The sequence below is a fragment of the Sapajus apella genome, unplaced genomic scaffold (genome assembly GCF_009761245.1).
Source record: "Sapajus apella isolate SASKATOON/1434 unplaced genomic scaffold, GSC_monkey_1.0 scaffold44, whole genome shotgun sequence".
NCBI classification, from domain to species: domain Eukaryota; kingdom Metazoa; phylum Chordata; class Mammalia; order Primates; family Cebidae; genus Sapajus; species Sapajus apella.
This window is the reverse complement of record NW_022436984.1, coordinates 10,158,642-10,180,792: the sequence shown is the minus strand read 5'-3', so window position 1 is coordinate 10,180,792 and position 22,151 is coordinate 10,158,642. Positions and strand designations below refer to the sequence as shown.

General features: G+C 40.4%; 1 protein-coding gene across 4 annotated transcripts in view; it reads right to left on the bottom strand.

Annotated features, from left to right (window-relative positions):
• VIT (vitrin) overlaps positions 1-22,151 on the bottom strand; it is a 120,447-nt gene that overhangs the window by 86,423 nt on the left and 11,873 nt on the right. For all 4 annotated transcript variants that reach the window (XM_032239301.1, XM_032239302.1, XM_032239303.1 and 1 more), the window contains exon 2: positions 13,777-13,846. In XM_032239301.1, coding sequence (XP_032095192.1) covers positions 13,777-13,828 — 52 coding nt within the window. In that variant the 5' untranslated portion in view covers positions 13,829-13,846. The remainder of the gene's footprint in view (positions 1-13,776; positions 13,847-22,151) is intronic.

Here is a 22,151-nt window from a genome sequence, read left to right as displayed (position 1 = left end):
TTTCTCCCTCCTTCCTTCCTTCCTCTCTCTCTTGCTTTTTTCTTTCTCTCTTTCCTTTCTTTTCTTTCTGTCTCTCTGTCTCTTCCTCATTTCCTCCCTCCCTCCCTCCCTCTCTCTCTCTCACTTTCTCCTTTCTTTCTTTCCTTTCTTTCTCTCTTCCTCACTTTCTCCTTCCCTCCCTCCCTCCCTCCCTCCCTCCTTCCTTCCTTCCTCTCTTTCTCTCTCTCACTTTCTCCTTTCTTTCTTTTTCTCTTTTCCTCACTTTCTCCTTCCTTTCCCTTTGTTTCCTTTCCTCCCTTCCTCCTTCTCTCTCCTTTCTTCCCTCCCTCTTTCTCTTTCTTCTCTCTCTCTCTCTTTCTTTTTCTTTCATCTTGCTCTGTTAAAAATGCAAGCTTCAGTAAAATGAGGGAATGTTTTCCCATATCATGCTAGTAAATACGAAACATAAAATTGTATTTAATCCTGGCAGGGGATTTGAGATTAGGGCTTCCCTGAACACTGTTGGTGAAGTGTAAGCAGGCAGGGCCATTCTGGAAAGCAATTTTGTAATACATTTCAAGAGCCTTAAAAACTTTTATATTCTTTGACCTAGAAAACAAACCCCTAGGAATATATCTCAAGTTATAACCAGAAGTATAGGCAAAGATTTATGTAAAAAAAAATGTTCATTATAGCATTATTTCTAATGGATCTGGAAATAATAAAATGTTGAAAATGTGCCAACAATAGGAAATCCTAAGCATTTATAACAAATGATGTATAGTAGAATATTAAATTGCCTGTGAAGTATTCAGCTGTAACCTTAAGACTGATTCTGACAAGGTTAAAATATATGCAGATAAATAACCGGAACAGATACGCTAAAATATTAATAATGGAGGAATTATTATTTCCCTTTTATGTTTTCTGTATTTTCCCCTTTTACATTTGTATTTATATATTTATAAAAGATATATTTTATATAGACCTTATTTATATAATTAGAATCATATATAAATGAGAGATAATTGATATAATTATAAAAACAGTTATTTTTTAATCTGGTCATATTGAAATAATATAAATTTATAATAATGAAAACTCCTTTTTAAAATTACTGGCATGATTAATTTGTGCTTATGTTTCCCAGTTTTCTTGTCAGTAATGAATTATAATCAGAATCCACGTATGTTCAAGAAAAGACATGAAGTACCAGAACATCTAATCAATGATCAAATCAGTAGATACTTATCAAATACTTATGTACCTAGAACTTTTATAGGCATGCCTCATTCTAGCCCATAAACTTCCTGTTAGATCTTTTTGGAGACCTGTGTTAGATTTGCTAACATATGTAGTATCCACAATGCCACCTTGAAAATCGATTTATAAAGCAGATCATTTAAACATAGTTCAAATTTCCCTGCTGCTTTAATTTAGCATTATGTACTCAGTGAAACATTTAGCATCAAATAAATCAGAGCTTCATAGCAAGGCCATGACAGCTTATTCTCTACAATCATGTAAATCATAAAATTGTGCTTCAAATCACAGAATGTTTAAAGTTGGGAGGAGCTTTGGAGGTCATCCTTTATTTTATAGAAAGGAAACTAGGGCGCAGGGTTAACTCCTTGGCTAATGCTGCAGTCATTTGGGGGAAGAAGTTGGAACCAGAATGCGAGTTTGCTGGCTACAGTGTTGGCCTCTTTACTCCACTTGGTCCCTGCCAGTACACACGTGGATTATAAACAGTACTCGGATGACAATGAGCAGTATAAAACTCTGCTCTATCATACATTGAAACATAACTAAAACAAACATGCTACCTCTTAAATATATTAACTAAATACTTAGTTGTCGTTAATTTAGAGAGCTTTTGGGGGATCCTTAAATGGCTCCAATACCTTAAAAAGCCATCATCCTTAAGGACAATTGTTTATTTAGAAATATTTATTGAGTGCCTATGATATGTGGCGAGCACTAGAGATACATCAATGGGTGTGACACAGCTCCCGCTCTCAGTGAGTTTACAGATTTTGGAGAGCCAGAATAATGACAAGGCCAATATCTTGCAGCTTTGGTGAGAATAAACACAAGACACCAATGAAGTGTACAGGAAGATGGCCCAATCTAATGGGGGTGGAGGGAAGCTTCCTGGAGGAATAACATGGTTTGTGGGAGTGGGTGTGGGGATGTCAGTGAGAGGCAGAGCATTCCAGGAAAGGAACGGCATATTCAAAGGCCTGTAGATGAGAAATGATGCATTCCCCAGGGAAATCAGAAGTTCAGGGCTGGAAGTTCAGAGTCATATCAGGAAGTCCCTACAAGCAAGGCACTTCAAGAAACTTGAGCTCCATCCTAAAGGCAAAGGGAAAACATTGAGTTTGCATGGAGAGCAACAGAGTTGAGTCAGAGGTGGGCTTTAAGAGATTATTAGGGGTATGGTAGACAATGAGGTAAAGGGGTAAGGATTTGGGGCAAGGAGGCCATCACAGCACCCAGAGGAAGAACTGAAGGACTTAAGGAAATGGCCCTGGGATGGAGACACGTGAGCAGAAGAGACAGATGACAGGGAGGCAGACATGCAAGGATCTAGAGAGGGGACTATATGAACACGAGCCTCCTTGTTTTTCATTAATAGAGCGATTTATTATTCCCCCCAACTTCATTGAGGTAAAACTGACAAATAAAATTGTCTCTATTTATGATGTTTTGATATATGTATACATTGTGAAATGATTAAATCAAGCTAATTAACATATCACCTCACATACTTGATAATTTTTATGTGTGTGGTGAGTACATTTTAACTTTACTCTCTTAGCAAATTACAAGTAAACAATGTAATTTTATAAGCTGTAGTCACTGTGCTGTACATTAGATCACCAGAACACATTCGTCTTGTAACTGAAAGTTTGTACCCTTGACCAGCATCTCCCTATTTCCCCAGCTCCTCAGCCTCTGGCAACCATTGTTCTACTTTCTGCTTCCATAAGTTTGGCTTTTGTAGATTCGGCACAGGATATAAATTAGATCATACAATATTTGCCTTTCTGTGCCTGGTTTATTTCACTTAGTATAACATCCTCTGGTACATTTATGTTGTAAATGACAGGATTTCTTTTTTTTTTTAAGGCAGAATGTTATTCCATTGTATATGTACACCACATTTTCTTTATTCATTCATTCACTGATAGACACTCAGGTTGATTCCATATTTTGGCTATTGCAAATAATGCTGCATTGAGCTTGGGAGTAAGGATATCTCTTCAATAGTGATTTCATTTCCTTTGGACATATACGCAGATGTGGGTTTGCTGGATGATATGGTAATTCTTATTTTTATGTTTTAGAGGAATCTCATTGTTTTCCACATGGCTTTATTAATTTATATTCCCACTAACAATTTAGAAGGGCTCCCTTTCTTCTACATCCTTGCCAATACTTAGCTTTTGTTTTTTAATAACAGCCATTCTAACAGGTGTGAGGTAATATCTCATTGTGGATTTAATTTGCATTTACCTGATGTTAGTGATGTTGAACATTTTTTCATATGCCTTTTGACCAGTTGTGTGTCTTCTTTTGAGAAATGTCTGTTCGCATCCTTTGCTCATTAAAAAACTGTGGTATTTGCTTTCTTGCTCTTGAGTTGTTAGAGTTCCTTATGTTTTGGATATTAACCCCTTATCAAATATATGCTTTACAAAGAACTTTCTGAAGCCCAGAAGCTTTTTGTGTAATACCATTTGTCTACCTTTGCTTTTGTTGGGTGTGCTTTTAGGGTTATATCAAAAAAGTCATTGCCCAGACAAATGTCAAGAAGTTTTTTTTTTTATGTTTTCTTCTAGTAGATTTATAACTTCAGGTCTTACATTTAAGTCTTTAGCCAATTTTGAATTATTTTGCATATGCAGTGTTAGCTAAGGGATCAAATAAATTCTTCTGCATGTGGATATACTATTTTCCCAGTACCACTTATTGAAGAGACTGTTCTTTCTCCATTGTGTGTTCTTGTCACCTTCATTAAAAATCAATTGACCATAAATGTGTGGGTTTATTTCTGGGATCTTTATTTTGTTCCCTGGGTTTGTATGTCTGTTTTTACACCAGTACCATGCTGTTTTAATTACTATAGCTTAGTAGTATATTTGGAAGTTTGGTATTTGATACCCCACCTTTGTTCTTTTTGCTTAGGATTGCTTCGGCCTTTTGGAATATTTTGTGTTTCCAAATGAATTTAGAATTCTTGTTCCAAATTTCTGTGAAAAATGCCATTGGAATTTCAAACAAGGATTACATTGAGGATTGCATTGAAGACTCTATAGATTGCTTTGAATAGTGTAGACATTTTAACAATATTAATTATTCCAATCCATGAACATGGAATATTTTCATTTATATACATCTTCTTCAATTTCAATTTTCTGCATCTTTTGTGTGTGTGTGTGTGTGTGTGTGTGTGTGTGACTCAGGGCCTCACTCTGTCATCCATGCTGGAGTGCAGTGGCATGATCATGGCTCATTGTAGCCTCAATCTCCCTGAGTTCAGGTGATCTTCTCACCTCAGACTCCCAAGTGGCTAGGACTACAGTCACATGTAACAACACCTGGATAATTTTTTAATTTTTTTTGTAGATACAGAATTTCTTCATGCTTCGCAAACTGGCTTCAAACTCCCGGGCTCAAGTGATCTGCCCACTTTGGCCTTGCAAAGTGCTGGGATTATAGGTGTGAGCCACTGCGCCTGGCCTCATCTATGTTTTATAATTTTCAATGCACAGATCTTTCACCTCTGTGGTTAAATTTATTCCTAAGTAGTTTTTAGTTTAATATAAATGAGATTGTTTCCTTGATTTCTTTTTCAGGTAGTTCATTATGAGTGTATAGAGGTGCTACTGACTTTTGTATGTTGATTTTTGTATTCTCTAACTTTACTGTATTCATTTATTAGTTGTAACAGGTTTTTGGTAGAGTCTTTAATGCTTTCTGTATATAATATCATGTTATCTGCAGAGAAAATTTTACTTCTTTTTCAGTTTCAATATCTTTATTTCCTTTTCTTGCATAATTGCTCTGGGTAGGACTTCCAGTACTATGTTGAACAGAAGTAGCAAGAGGGGGCATCCTTGTTTGATTTCTGATCTTAGAGGAAAAGCTTTTAGTTTTTCACCATTGATTATGATATTAGCTGTGGCCTTGTCATACATGGCCTTTATTGTGATAAGGTACAGAAATCTCCTTTTTCTACTTTGTTTTCTTGCTATCTAAATAAGTAATCCAGAAGGGCAAGGGCAGGCTGAGAAAGACAGGGGACAAAGGACAGCCAGATCTTCCTTTCTTGGTTCTGTGATGCTAGTAACATGACAGAGGGTGAAATGGCCTCAGAGTTTGTTGGTTGGTTTTATTTGTTTAACTAAACCCTATTCTTAACCTCTTGACCCACCCTCAACCCATTCTTTTGTTAGAAACCTACTAACTTGGGAGGATCCAAGATGGCCAAATAGGAACAGCTCCAGAGTGCAGTTCCCAGCAAGAACAACACAGAAGGTGAGTGCCCACCATATTTCCAAACAAATTTTCACTGCCCACAGACCAGGAGATTCCTGCACCAAAAAGCGCCACGAGTTTTCAGCATGGCGGTTTCAGCCGGGGCTGGGCTGGCATACAGAAACTCACACAAATCTGGGCGGCCATTGCAATTTGTTCCTGGAACACCTGGGAGACAGAGTTGCCCATTCAACTGAAAGGGGGGGCAGAGACAGGGAGCCAGGTGATCTGGCTTGGCGGGTACTACCCCCACAAAACAAGCAATCTGAAACACTCTGTACTGAGAGTTTCGCAGCAAGTGCAGCTGGACCCAGGACGGTCCAGATCCGCGGAGGGAACGGCGACCACCACTATCGAGGCAGTCCGCTAATACCTAGGCAGTTTACACAGCAGCTGGGCAGAGCCTGCGGCAGCTCAGCAACACCTCTGCTGGCAGACTGTTACTAGACTATAGGTATTGATTGACTTACGACCTATGCAACTTATGACCATAATCGCTAGCCACGACTGCTCCGCGTCTGGCAGTGTAGATGTTGCCCAGCTGGGCGTACGACAGTGCGGACCAGCTTCCGGCAGCACTACCATCTCTGCGTGCACCATTTCAATTGTACATATAGCCTACTCAACTAACAACCAAATCGTGTTACAACCAGTCTGCCGGTCCCAATCGTGGTCGTAAGTTGAGCACTAGCTGTATTTGTTGTGGGTCAGGGCATCTATGAAAAAAGGCAGCAGCATGACAAGAACTTATAAATAAAGCTGACCTTCCTAGGACAGCACACCTGGGAAAAGAGGCGGTTATGAGTTCTGCTGCAGCAGACTTAAAAGTACCTGCCCAGCAGCTCTGTACGGAACAGTGGAGCTTCCAGCACAGCACTTGAGCTCCTATAAGGGACAGACTGTCTCCTCAAGCAGCTCCCTGAACCCTGTATACCCAAAAGAGACACCTCATAAAGGAGAGCTCAGGCTGACATCTGGCAGGTACCTTCTGGGATGAAGATAACAGCAGAAGAAACTGGCAGTAACCCTTAACTGTTCTGCAGCCCCTGTGGGTGATCCCCAGGCAAGCAGGATCTGGAGTGGACCTCCAGCAGTCCTGCAGCAGAGGGTCCTGACTGTTAGAAGGAAAACTAAGAAACAGAAAGAAAGAACTTCATCATCAACAAAAAGGACGTCTACTCAGAGACCCCATCTGAGTCACCAACTACAAAGACCACAGATAGATTAAGCCACTAAGATGGGAAGAATCCAGTGCAAAAAGGATAAAAACACCAAAAACCAGAATGCCTCTCCTCCCCCAAAGGATCACAACTCCTCACCAACTAGGGATCAAAGATGGATGGGTTGACAGAAACAGGCTTCAGAAGGTGGGTAATAAACTTCTCAGAGCTAAAAGAACATGTGCTAACCCAATGCAAAGAAACTAGGCACTTAGAAAAAAGGTTAGATGAGATGCTAACTAGAATAAACAGCTTAGAGAAGAATATAAACGACTTGGTGGAGCTGAAAAGCACAGCACGAGAACTTCGCAAAACATATAAGTTTCAGTGCCCGAATCACCTAAGCAGAAGAAAGGATATCAGAGATTGAAGAACAATTCAATGAAATAAAATGAGAAGGCAAGAATAGAGAAAAAAGAGTGAAAAGAAATGAACAAAGCCTCCAAGAAATATTGGATTATGTGAAAAGACCTAATCTACATTTGATAGGTGTACCTGAATGTGACGGAGAGAATGAATCCAAGTTGGAAAACACTCTTTGGGATAGTATCTAGAAGAACTTCCCCAACCTAGCAAGTCAGGCCACCATTCAAGTCCAGGAAATACAGAGAACACCACAAAGATATTCCTCAAGAAGAACAACCCCAAGGCACATAATCATCAGATTCACCAGGGTTGGAATGAAGGAAAAAATGCTAAGGGCTGCCAGAGAGAAAAATCGGGTTACCCACAAAGGGAAGCCCATCAGACTCACAGCAGATCTCTCAGCAGAAACTCTACAAGCTAGAAGAGAGTGGGGGCCAATATTCAACATCCTTAAACAAAAGAACTTTCAACCTAGAATTTTATATCCACCCAAATTAAGCTTCATAAGTGAAGGAGAAATAAAATCCTTTATTGACAAGCAATTGCTGAGAGATTTTGTCACCACTAGGCCTGCCTTACAAGAGCTCCTGAAAGAAGCACTAAACAAGGAAAGGAACAACCAGTACCAGCCACTCCAAAAGCATATCAAATGGTAAAGACCATCAACACAATTTAAAAAAAAGCGTTAACTAATGGGTAAAATATCCAGCTAGCATCAAAATGGCAGGATCAAATTCACACATAAAAATATTAACCTTAAATGTAAATGGGCTAGGCCGGGCGCGGTGGCTCAAGCCTGTAATCCCAGCACTTTGGGAGGCCGAGGTGGGTGGATCACAAGGTCAAGAGATCGAGACCATCCTGGTCAACATGGTGAAACCCCGTCTCTACTAAAAATACAAAAAATTAGCTGGGCATGGTGGCGCGTGTCTGTAATCCCAGCTACTCAGGAGGCTGAGGCAAGAGAATTGCCTGAACCCAGGAGGCGGAGGTAGCGGTGAGCCGAGATCGTGCCATTGCACTCCAGCCTGGGTAACAAGAGCGAAACTCCGTCTCAAAAAAAAAAAAAGTAAATGGGCTAAATGCCCCAATCAAAAGACACAGACTGGCAAATTGGATAAAAAGTCAAGACCCATCAGTGTGCTGTATTCAGGAAGCCCATCTCACGTGCAAGGACACACATAGGCTCAAAATAAAGGGATGGAGGAAGATTAGATTTATCAAGCAAATGGAGAGCAAAAAAAGCAGGAGTTGCAATCCTAGTCTCTGATAAGATGGACTTTAAACCAACAAAGATCAAAAGAGACAAAGAAGGGTGTTAAATAATGGTAAAAGGATCAATGCATCAAGAAGAGCTAATGATCCTAAATATATATGTACCCAATACAGGAGCACCCAGGTACATAAAGCAAGTTCTTAACGACCCGCAAAGAGACTTAGACTCCCACACAATAATAGTGGGAGACTTTAACATTCCACTGTCAATGTTAGACAGATCAATGAGACAGAAAATTAACAAGGATATCCAGGACTTGAACTCAGATCTGGACCAAGTGGACCTAATAGACATCTACAGAAATCTTCACCACAAATCCACAGAATATACATTCTTCTTAGCGTCACATTGCACCTACTCTAAAATCAACTACATAATTGGAAGTAAATCACTCCTTAGCAAATGCAAAAGAATGGAGATCATTACAAATAGTCTCTCAGACCACAGGGCAATCAAATTAGAACTCAGAATTTAGAAACTAACTCAGAACCGCATAGCTTCATGGAAACTGAACAACTGGCTCCTGAATGTTGATTGGATAAACGATGGAATGAAGGCAGAAAAAAAGATGTTCCTTGAAACCATTGAGAACGAAGACACAATGTACCAGAATCTCTGGGACACATTTAAAGCCATGTCTAGAGGGAAATTTATAGCAATAAATGCCCACATGAGAAGCGAGGAAAGATCTAAAATCGATGCCCTATTGTCAAAATTGAAAGAGCTAGAGGAGCAAGACCAAAAAAACTCCAAAGCTAGCAAAAGACAAGAAATAACTAACATCAGAGCAGAACTGAAGGAGATAGAGACACAAAAAACCCTTCAAAAAAATCAATAAATCCAGGAGCTGGTTTTTTGAAAAGATCAACAAAATAGACCGCTAGACACATTAATAAAAAGGAAAAGGGAGAAGAACCAAATAGATGCAATAAAAAACAATAAAGGGGATATAACCATTGATTCCGCAGAAATACAAACTACAATCAGTGATTACTACAAACAACTCTATGCGCGTAAACCAGTAAACCTGGAAGAAATGGATAAGTTCCTGGACATTTGCACCCTCCCAAGCCTAAACCAGGAAGAAGCTGAAACCTTGAATAGACCCATAACAAGGGCTGAAGTTGAGGCAGCAATTAATAGCCTACCAACCAAAAAAAGTCCAGGGCCAGATGCGTTCACAGCCAAATTCTACCAGACATACAAAGAGGAGCTGGTACCATACCTTCAGTATTCCAAACAATCCAAAAAGAGGGAATCCTTCCCAAATCATTTTATGAGACCAACATCATCGTGATACCAAATCCTGGCAGAGACGCAACAAGAAAAGAAAACTTCAGGCCAATATCCATGATGAACATAGATGCAAAAATCTTCAATAAAATACTGGCAAACCGATTGCACCAGCACATCAAAAAGCTTATCCATCATGATCAAGTAAGCTTCATTCCAGGGATGCAAGGCTGGTTCAACATATGCAAGTCTATAAATGTAATCCACCGCATAAACAGAACCAAAGACAAAAACCACATGATTATCTCAATAGATGCAGAGAAGGCCTTAGACAAAATTCAACAGTGTTTTATGCTAAAAACTCTCAATAAACTAGGTATAGAAGGAACATATCTCAAAACAGTAAAAGCTATTTACAACAAACCTACAGCCAATATCATACTGAATGGGCAAAAACTGGAAGCATTCCCTTTGAAATCTGGCACTAGACAAGGATGCCCTCTCTCACCACTCCTATTCAATATGGTATTGGAAGTTCTAGCCAGAGCAATTAGGCAAGAAAAAAGAAATGGTATCCAATTAGGAAAAGAGGAAGTCAGATTGTCTCTATTTGCAGATGACATGATTGTATATTTAGAAGACCCTATCATCTCAACCCAAAATCTCCTAAAAGTGATAAGCAACTTCAGCAAAGTCTCAGGTTACAAAATCAATGTGCAGAAATCACAAGCATTTCTATACACCAATAACAGACTAACAGAGAGCCAAATCATGAGCAAACTCCCATTCACAATTGCTACAAAGAGAATAAAATACCTAGGAATACAACTACAAGGGATGTAAAGGACTTCTTCAAGGAGAGCTATAAACCACTGCTCAAGGAAAAAACAGAGGACACAAAGAGATGGAGAAACATTCCATGCTCATGGTTAGGAAGAATCAATATTGTGAAAATGGCCATGCTGCCCAAAGTAATTTATAGATTCAGTGCTATACCCAACAAGCTACCAATGACCTTCTTCACAGAACTGGAAAAAACCACCCTAAACTTCATATGGAACCAAAAGAGAGCCTGCATAGCCAAGACAATCCTAAGCAAAAAGAACAAAGCAGGAGGCATCATGCTACCTGATTTCAAACTATACTACAAGGCTACAGTAATCAAAACAGCATGGTATTGGTACCAAAACAGAGATATAGACCAATGGAACAGAACAGAGGCCCTGGAGACAATGCCACACATCTGCAACCATCTGATTTTTGACAAACCTGACAAAAACAAGCAGTGGGGAAAGGATTCCCTGTTTAATAAATGGTGCTGGGAAAACTGGCTAGCAGTGTGCAGAAAGCAGAAACTAGACCCCTTCATGACATCTTACACTAAAATTAACTCCAGATGGATTAAAGACTTAAGCATAAGACCTAACACCATAAAAACCCTAGAAGAAAACCTAGGCAAAACCATTCAGGGAGGGGAGCATCACACACTGGGGTCTGCTGTGGGGGGGCCAAGGGAGGGACAGCAGGGGAGTGGGGAGGTTGGGGAGGGATAACATGGGGAGAAATGTCAGATGTAGATGACGGGGGGATGGAGGCAGCAAACCACATTGCCATATGTGTACCTATGCAACAGTCCTGCATGATCTGCACATGTACCCCAGAACCTAAAGTACAATTAAAAAAAAAAAAAGAAACCTACCAACTTGTATGTTAGAATGAAAAGAGAGGTAGCCTCCCAAAGGGGCAAGGTGGAAATGAAGGACCTTGTGTTTTCAAGGTGACTGTTCCCCGTGTACTAGCCAAATTTTTGTTTGCTAAAGCAAGCCAGGCATATAGAGCACTTGCAGGGGCAGTGTTGGGATGCTTGACCCTTGGACATTGCCCAGTCTCTGAGGACAACAGCAATAGTTGGGGGAGGCCTGCTGGTCCAGGTACCTAGAAGTTCCTCAGGGCTTCTCATGGCCATCTGACAGGAGCCAGGAAATAGTGCCACTGGTTCCTGAGAGTGCCTTTTATCACCTATCCAAAGTGAAGAGAGAGCATTGTTTGTGGCCTTATCTTTGGCTCTAGGGGAGAGTAGCCTACCTGAGAGACAAGGAACTTTGACAGAGCTGCCCCTAGGTCTCTGGCGCCATGTTACATGGATTGGGTGATTAATAGCTCAAACACAGAAATTTGGAGGAAGCTCTGAGAAGATGAGTGACTTGCCAAAATTGGCAAGTTGATGGTGGAGTCAGGACTAGAACCCACACCTCCCTTTGACTCCTGGTCCAGTACACCTTCCACCATGCCTGGAGCCCCCTTGTCTTCCCATCTGTATTACCTTCTTCTCCTCCAGTCCCCTATTCTGCCGGGTATACTTCCTCTGAACAGACCTTGAACACTCTGACTATATTATGGGTTGAATTATGTACCCCCAAATTTATATGTTGAAGTCCTAAGCCCCTGTATCATAGAATGTGACCTTATTTGGAAATAGGCTCATGGCAGATATAGTTAAGTTAGGATGAGCTCATACTGGAGTAGGGTGTGCCTCTAATCCAATATGACTGATGTCATTATAAACAGGGAAAATGTGCAGACAGACACAAATACAGGGAGAATGCCATGTGAGGATGAAGGCAGCAATCAGGGTTATACATCTGTAGGCCAAAGAACACCAAAAATTGCCCAGCAAACCACCAGAAGCTAGGAGAGAGACATGGAACACATTCCTCCCTTGCTGCCCCTCAAAGAACCCACCCTCCTGACACTGATTTTGGACTTCTGGTCTCCAGAAGGTGGAGAGTATAGGTTTCGTTGTTCTAAGCCACCCAGATTGTAATGTTTTGTTACAGCAGCCCTGGCAAACTAACAGACTGCGAGAAAGGCCTCTGTGCTCCTTCCTGGCAGTGGTTTCACAAGGATCCATAGGATCACTCTACCTGACAAGGGCGTGGCGCAGTGGGGCCAAGCTTAATGGAAGATTACCCTTGGGCTCGGTCCTAAACCCTTCAGCACTTTCCTGCTTTTAGTTGACCTGCTCCTCCTGAAGGGCCTATCCAATATTGCATTCTCTGGCGTTAATGGATTCTTTAAAAAAGAATTATCTCTAGGCCGGGTACAGTGGCCCATGCCTGTAATTCTAGCACTTTGGGAGGCCGAGGCAGGTGGATCACAAGATCAGGTGTTTGAGAGCAGCTTGGCCAATATGGTGAAAGCCTGCCTCTACTAAAAATAACAAAAGTCAGCTGAGCATGGTGGCGTATGCCTGTAGCCCTAGCTACTCTGGAGGCTGAGGCAGAAGAATTGCTTGAACCTGGGAGGCGGAGGTTGCAGTGAGCCAAGACTGTGCCACTGCACGTCAGCCTGGGTGACAGAGCAAGACTCCGTCTCAAAAAAAAAAAAGAAAAAAAAGAGAAAAAAAAAAAAAAAAAAAAAAAGAATCACCTCTAAAAATTGTGAGTTGCCAATGCTACAGGTAAAGCTATTTTTTTTTTTTTGCGAAATTAACAAACATGAATATCCTTAAATTTAGAATCTGCAAATATGCTGTATCTGAAATACGTGCTAATTGCTGAGGAATACACAAAAGATAGGGGTGTGTGCGTAATATGTAGTATATAGAGACATATATGTAATACATACACAGTATTTGCTTTGCATAAAAACATACACATGTGCATCCTGAGTTTGATCTTTGCTTAACATTCTTACTTAAAACATCTCTTCAGGCCGGGGGCGGTGGCTCACGCCTGTAATCCCAGTACTTTGGGAGGCCGAGGCAGGTGGATCACGAGGTCAAGACATCGAGACCATCCTGGTCAACATGGTGAAACCCTGTCTCTACTAAAAATACAAAAAAAAAATTACCTGGGCACGGTGGCGTGTGCCTGTAATCTCAGCTACTCAGGAGGCTGAGGCAGGAGAATTGCCTGAACCCAGGAGGCGGAGGTTGTGGGGAGCCGAGATCGCGCCATTGCACTCCAGCCTGGGTAACAAGAGCGAAACTCCGTCTTAAAAAAAAAAAAAAAAACTCTTCAAAATGTTTACTATAAAAAGATACACTGTATTGTTTATACGCCCTGTCTTGGTTTAAAACTTTTCTTGGCTGGATTCTTTGGACCTTAGGAAAATATTAAAAGGGTATCCAGATACACATATAAAAGTACTCACCAAGGAACATTTCAATAACAGATGCCTTCATAGTGAGAACAACAGTCCTCATAAATATCAGAATGACACCCTGGAGAGAAAGAAACAATAACATCATCATATTTCAGCCGGGGGTTCTGATTTGGATGCACAAAGCGTGTGGGGATGGGCTGTATCACTTTGCATTGCCCTCTGGAGTCAGGATTCCAGGCTACAGATTTCGATAAGCAGCACATAGAGATGGCAGTGGCTGGCCATGCTGGTACCCGGAGATGCCATTCTCAGTTAGAAAACCCATTGTGGCCACCAGCCTCCAGTTCTTCAAATATTTAATGTTTACTTAGAACTGAAGAGGAAATAACTCTACAATTTTGAGAATATGTCCAAGTAGTCTTCTAATTAGGATGAAAACCACATTTATGGCATTCAGAAAACATATTTAAATTGCAATGATTAATACTTCATTATTCATTCAATAAATATTTATTAAACTCCTATTATATGGCTACATTTTGTTAGAAAGCGCTAATCATTGAATTAAAAAACAGTTCTCACTCTTTAAAGGCTTACAGTTTAATATAGGTGGAAAAACACAAGTGGACACAAATAATCATGTTTAATTGTATAAGAGAGTGTTAAGTCCTCAAAAGAGAGTGTAAGGGGAAATTTACAGAGCAGTGATTCTCAAACTTTGCTGCATATTATTTAATAGTATCGCCTGGGAGTTAAAAAAATCCTGATGCCAAGGCTGTACTCCAGATCAATTGAATAAGACTCTATTGGATTGGGGTCTAGTTATTAAATTTTTAACCACTTCTCAAGTAATTCCAAGTTTGAGAACCAGTGGTTTTGAGTTGGGCTTCTTAAATTTTATTGTGTCTATTCATCCTCTGGGGCTGTTGTTAAAGTACAGGTTCTAATCCAGTAGGTGGGGTAATGCCGGAGATTCCCCAAGGGCCAGAAATTTTAGAAGGAGAGAGATTATACCATGGGAAAAGAGAAAGCCTCATAGAGATGGTGGCAACTGGGTCAACTTTGAAGAATGAACAGACTTTGAACATTCAGAAATAGGAGAGAAGTGGCTCCAAGTTGGGGGGAACAGCGCAGCAGAGACCCAGACATGGAGAGTGCAATAGATATGAAAATGCTGGCGATCTATCCTTTCCCGTCCTTCTCTTAAGACTGTGAGGAAACGGTCAGAGGTTTACTCATACTACTATTAATTGAGTATATTCTGTGCATTCTGTATTATTTTGAATCCACACAATAAGTCAGCTTGGGAAGTTTTATGATCTTCATTGAACAGATGAGGAAACTAAGACTTAGAGAAGTTAAATGTCATAACTGTGGTGCAAGGTGGTGAATAGGATTAGAATGGAGGTAAAAGTGGGTGGGAGGAATCTGTCCTGGGTACAGGCAATAAGGGATAAGTTTGTAGGGAACTGAAAGACTTAAAGTTGGTCTACTTTTTATTATCGGTATGAGCTAGCAATTTTAAATAATGTCAGTGGTAGTAAAACACTCCTTCCCTCTGGGCAGACAGCTTCCACCATATCCCCCCTCTCTCCAGTGCCACTGTTGTGTGGCCTAAAGCTGGCAGTCATAACTCTACCCTCTGCTACGTTCAGTGATGTACTGGTTTAAAAAAAAGATAGAAATAAAAGCCCTGATTTGCAGAGCTTGTCAATTTCTGTGGTAGCAAATCCTCCTACCATGGCTGATTTTGAAGCCACCAAAGTGACATCACTGAATGGAGATCTAGAAAGAGATAAGCACAATCTGGTACTAGCTAGACCCAGTATAAGCTTATATCCAATATTTGATAGACTGCTATGCATCTTTTTAAATAAAAAGCAATTATTAGATTATGGGTTGAGATAGTAAACAAGTACTCAATGCAGTTAACTTAAAGTTGTTTAGTATATGAAAGCTTTATTACAAACAATTAAATTAGGCAGCAAGAGTAACCCCAAACAGAATTGATCACTTTGTTAATTTCCAACAATTGCAATGTGTTACATTTCACAATTAAGGTAGTTGGCTGTCTTTAGCTTCAAAATAAAAACAAAATCATATATACAACCTGTTTGGCAATTTGATATTTAAATAGCCAGATTATATTTTGGAAATAATGTGATAACTGGTACTTTTTTTTGTTTTTTATTATTTTGAGAAACTCCAGAACAATATCTTTAAGCCTCAGTGTTTAACTTTCCTATTGGATAAGTGCAGTATGCCAAGGTGCCCTATTGGACCCACCTATTCAGCCCATTAATTGGCTGTTACCACTCAACATTGCAGATTTCATCTGAGTTATCCTTGACTTCTCTTTCTTTTTCTCATACACTCCACATGCTCTCCACCAGCCAACCCTGTTGCGCTACATTCATAGTCTATCCAGAAACTGACCATTTCTCAGCATCTTTACCATTGCCATTTGTGCCAGGCTCTGCCCTGTGCCACGTAGATTATTACAATTAGCCTCATAACTAGGCTGTTCCCTTCTTCCTTTGTCTTCTGCAGTCCACAGAGCATCGAGCATGATCCTATTCAAAGTAAATCAGTTCTTGGTATTTCTCAGCTGACCCTCTACAGTGGCTCCCCCTCTTACTCAGAAGAAAAGCAGAAGTCTTTACAAGTAGCTTAAGACCCTACTTGAGGCCGGGCGCGGTGGCTCAAGCCTGTAATCCCAGCACTTTGGGAGGCCGAGGCGGGTGGATCACGAGGTCAAGAGATCGAGACCATCCTGGTCAACACGGTGAAACCCCGTCTCTACTAAAAATACAAAAAATTAGCTGGGCATGGTGGCGCGTGCCTGTAATCCCAGCTACTCAGGAGGCTGAGGCAGGAGAATTGCCTGAACCCAGGAGGCGGAGGTTGCGGTGAGCCGAGATCGCGCCATTGCACTCCAGCCTGGGTAACATGAGTGAAACTCCGTCTCAAAAAAAAAAAAAAAAAAAAAGACCCTACTTGATTTGGCCCCCAGTGACCCTTCTGATCAAATTTCTCACTGTTCCTCAATTAGTAATCTTCAGCCACACTGGCCTCTTGGCTGTTTCTGGAACACCTGTTACCTCAGGGTCTCTGGACTATTGTACTACTTTTTCCTCTGGCTGGAGGACATTCCTCCAGATAAGCACACGACTTACTCCCTCATTTCTTTCAAATCTTTGCTTAAATGTTACCTCTTATGAGACATTCCCTAATCATCCAATTTAAAATCACAGTCCCCCTCCTACCTCACCCACCACCAATGGATGTATCCTATCCCTTTCCTACTGTCTTTTTCTCCTTTGACTTACCACTTTCTGATATACTTTATATGTTATTTATTTTATTTTATTTTTTTATAGTGTTCCCCACGATAATGCAAGCTCCACAAGGGCAGGGATTTTTATTTGATTTTTTAGGTGTTCAGTAAATATGTGTTGAATCAACGTGTAAGTAATGAGGGCTCTCCATTTTCCCTAGGAAATTTAAAAAGGAAAAAACAAAACAAAAACAAATGGACGACTATCTTATGAATATATTAGAAACTACTGAATTATATGCTTTATGTTTGTTTATTTATTTATCTATTTTTTGAGATGGAATCTTGCTCTGTTGCCCAGGCTGGAGTGCAGTGGTGTGATCTCAGCTCACTGCAACCTCTGCATCTTGAGTTCAAGCAATTCTCTGCCTCAGCCACCTGAGTAGCTGGGATTACAGGTGCCCGCCACCACACCTGGCTAATTTTTGTATTTTTAGTAGTGATGGGGTTTCATTATCTTGGCCAGACTGGTTTTGAAACTTGACCTCATGATCCATTCACCTCGGCCTCCCAAAGTGCTGGGATTACAGGTGTGAGCCACCACGGCTAGCAGAATCCCTTATACACTTTAAATGGCATATTTTATGGTATGTGAATTAGATCTCAATAAAAATTAATAGAGCAGTATTGATATTATTGATATTGGTAATCAAAAAACCCAAAGGGAAGGTGGAGAGCAGAGCAAAGTGCTCTCAGATCTGTTCTACAACTTTAGAGTCATGATGGACATGACCTTCAGAAGCTGGAATGAATGGATAAAAACCACTGGGAATCCAGGAGATGCTGTAATCCCTGGAAAGATCTCACCCAAGTGTTGGCCTATTAATAATGGAAGCTGACCAGAATCATTCTAGTTTCTTAGAATAATTGAAGCTTCTTTCTCACCACTGATTCACAAATTTATGGATTGTGCCATGAGATATAATAAAGAATCCCAAATATGTACTTCTGCTGAGGCAAACGAAGCCTAGTTGTGAAGGAAGAGTATACATTAGTGTAAGTAGATTAGCACAGAAAATTTAATAAGATCTCTTTCTGCCCAGAGTTAGCAGAGAGCAAATTGGTAATAAATAATAATATAGCTTTCTATTTATATAGTTTTTCACAGTGTTTTAAATAAAGCAACGTCCTGTGCTAGAGTTGTCTATTTTGTTCACTATTCAGTTTCTTGAGCCTGGAATAGTGTTTGTGGTGGGCACAACAATACATGTTTGTTGAGAAAATGAGTAAATAAAAACTTGTTCTTCACAGTAAGCTTGTGTGAAATGTGGAGTATGCATAATTCCCACTTTAAAGATAAGAAAACTGAGGTCTGCAGTGGGTAAGTGACCTATCCAAGGTCACATATCCAAAGTCAAGCCTGGGGTTCATGGCTCCTGATCCTGTACCCCTCTTTCCACCCCTTGTGTATAAGATGATCTGCAGATTGCACCTTGTTAAGATTGAAAAAGCAAAATGGACTTTTCTTAAATCTCTGCATCAAAATGCTTGAGATTTGCAGATAAGGGGCAATTTACTCCTCAGTTAAAGATGTATGAGAAGAATGTACTTTGCCAAAGGTGGAGGAAGAGTAAAAAGGCAAAGAAAGAGAAGAGTAATCTAAACAGGGAAAGCAAAGACCACAGCAAGAAGAAGCAGGAAAAGACACTTAATAATGTACAGCACTAGTGACCAGGAAGTGTAAAGATTAAAGCAAGTTCATTGGGAATTGAATGTAACAATGCATGCAAAAGCAACTTGGAGAAAGAATGACTAAAATTAAAAAGACTCATACTATGAAGTGTTGGTGAGGATGTGGAGGACTGGAATTATTGCTAACAGGAATGTAAAATGGTACAACTACTTTGGAAAATAGTTTGGTTGTATCTTGAAAAGTTAAAAAGCTAAATATATTCCCACTGTATATTGCAACCATTCCACTCCTAGGCATTTTTCCAAGAGGAATGAAAGTGTATGTCCATACAATGACTTCTGCGTGTACATTTTTAACAGCTTTATTTCTCGTAGCTCCAAACTGGGAGTGATGCAAAATCTATCAACAGATAAATGGATAAACACATTGTGGTTTATCCATACAATGAAATACTACTCAGCAATAAAAAGGAATGAACTATTGATACATAAAACAGCATGATTGAATCTCAAAATAATTATGTTAAGTGAAAGCAGCCAGACAGAAAAGAGTACGTTCTGTTCAATTTTACATTCATATAATTAACATTCCATCTAGAAGTAACAAAGAGCACATCAGTGGTATCCAGGAGCCTGGGGAGTAGGAGTGGAGAGTCCTGGAGAGATAAGAACAGAAGTAAAAGAAGACAAAGGAACACATGAAGAATTTGGGGATGGATATGTTCATTATCTTGATGTGGTCATGATTTCACGGTATTCATATGCCAGAGCTTATCAGACTCTGTACTTTAAATATATATATTCTTCATGCCTAGAGAGTGAAAGGACCCAATATCAGTGGTTGTGTCAAGGAAAAAAAAAACTGGGTAAGTGGTGATGATCAGAGAGGAGAAGGAGTCTTACCATTTTGTTCTATTTAAATCTTTACCCTGTGCATATATGTTAATAAATCCAATATTAGTAAAATATAAAAACAAAATAAAAAAACTCTTGAAATTGAAAGAGACACTTAAGAGGTATTGTTGTTATGACTTCCACCACCAAATGTAGCAGTGATTCAATTAACATAAACCAGATAGAGTCCACAAAGCTTCCTAATATGTGGTGTGTTAGGAAGACTTAACATATGCAGACAATGTTGATATAAAATGGGAAGCTGCAGCAATCTCCTACTCTCTCTTGCTCCTTGCTCCAGGTCCCTCTTTCTTTCAATTGGAAATGATCAGCTTCCTAAAGCACAGGTCTGAATGTGCATTCATCTGTTCAGAATTTTTCTTCGTAGTCCACTCATTCTCTACAGAATAAAGCTCAAATTCCTTAGTGAGGCATTACAAACTCTTCATGAAATGGCCTGCCTTCCCTTTCAACACCATCTCACTGTAATTCTCCTGAGTAATCCTCTCCTTTGACTCCAGCACACCTGGGCTTTGGTCTTCTCTCCACACTCTGCATGCCAGTACCTTGGCTTACATTCACATTATTGTTCTATCTGGACTACTTTACCAGCCCTCACCACAAACCTATCCATCTTTCAAGCTTCAGCTCCTGAGTTACCTCTTCTATATAAATCACCTTGATTTCCTAAACCCAAAATTCATCTTCTTTCATGCATCCATTAATCATTCAAAAAAAGTGAGTGTACTATGTGCCAGGCAGAGAGAAACAAGATGCAGATCCTGGCATCAAGTTACTTTGAGTCTTCTTGTGGGAGTTGGGCATCATAACTAACATTTACTGAGCATATACTAAGTGTCAGTAATATATTAATTCATTTAATCTTCACAACAACCACAGGAGGTAGAGACTATTTCTTGCCTTCATTTTAGAGGTAACGAATTGGAAGCATGCAGAGGTTATGGGCTAGAAAGAAGAGGAGCTGGGTTCACACCAGGCATTCCAAGTCCAGAAGCTCTGCATTTCTTCCCTGGCCATAGCTGTTTCATAGTCTGTGCACTTGCTCCATCTTCACTCTAATTTAATGATCTGAGTTGGCATCTATATTGTTTTATTTATTTGTTTGTTTGTTTGAGATGGAATCTCGCTCTGTCACCCAGGCTGGAGTGCAGTGATGCAATCTTGGCTCACTGCAGCCTCCACCTCCCAGGTTCAAGCAATTCTCCTGCCTCAGCTTCCCAAGTAGCTGAGATTACAGGTGTCCGCTACCATACCTGGCTAATTTTTCTATTTTTAGTACAGATGAGGTTTTGCCATGTTGGCCATGCTTATCTCAAACTTCTGACTTCAGGTGATCTGTTCGCCTCAGCCTCCCAAAGTGCTGGGATTACAGGCATGAGCCACTTCACCTGGCCCGATACTGTTTTAAAGCTTTCCAAGTGACTCTACTGTGCAGACAGCATTGAGAACCTTTGCTACTGGGGGTGCAGTGATGGGAAAAGGGCAGATGGGCACACAGTCCTGGGGTGCGGGGATTGGAAGGGGCTTGAATTTATTTAATTGGCAGGTTGGAAAACAATGAATGAGTGAACAGGAAAGGATAGGACACAGGGACAGAGGAGCTTCAGGAACTGGGAGTTGCTCAGCCAGGCTGGGAGAGCAATCAGACTGTCCGAAAAGGATCAGGGGGCCATGTCAGCCTTGCATGTCATGCCTAAAGAATGTGGAATTTATCCTTTAGGCAACAGGGAGACATGGAAGGCTTAAAAATTATTTTTGCATTCATCATTTTTAATAAGTCCTCTAGAGGCTTACTTGAGCCACTCGCTTGGAAAAAAAATCTGCCCTAGTGGGCATGCAGGATTTATGTAATGTTGGTGTTTGTATGATGTACAATGCTGCATGGAGGAGCACCCAACCATAACTCCTTGTCCATGAGGTAGAAAGAGCCAGTATCCATCTGGAAACATTTACTAGTTATAAGAGGCTTGTGCTGTGTTTCCAAAATGCCAAAAATCCCTTGAGGACAGACATCTCTGAATGGGGAGAGGCCACATCTGCAGCCTTGCTTTCTTCATCTCTGCCTGACTGTAAAGCCTCCTCCACTTGTCAGTGGATGTGGGTTGATCTGTTGAGGATGGCAAAAGGAAGCTGGCTCTTGGTGGGGAGTGGGGAGGTCCTTTACAATGTAATGGTGGCCTTCATCTGTACATAAACGTTTATAGAGATGTATTCCTCTGACTGAGGCCTGAAACACTGTGTTTCCTGTTGCCATGACGCCAGCGGCCACCTTGAGGTCATCATTACAATCCCCTAGGATTCTGTGAGAAAGAGAGAGAGAGTGCCAGAGAGAACAGTAGTTTTTCTTTCTTTTCTCCTCTTCCCAATTCTTGTTTACTTCATTTTTTTTTATCCTAAAGAAATTCTGGCAGAAAATGTGAGCCAAATAGTTATGGAAGGCAGGGGAAATTTTGTCTTTTTTCAGTATGTTGGCTTCTAAGGATGCACAAAGTTATTGAAGATGTGCTCTGAGTCAGACTACGTGAACTGGATGGACACT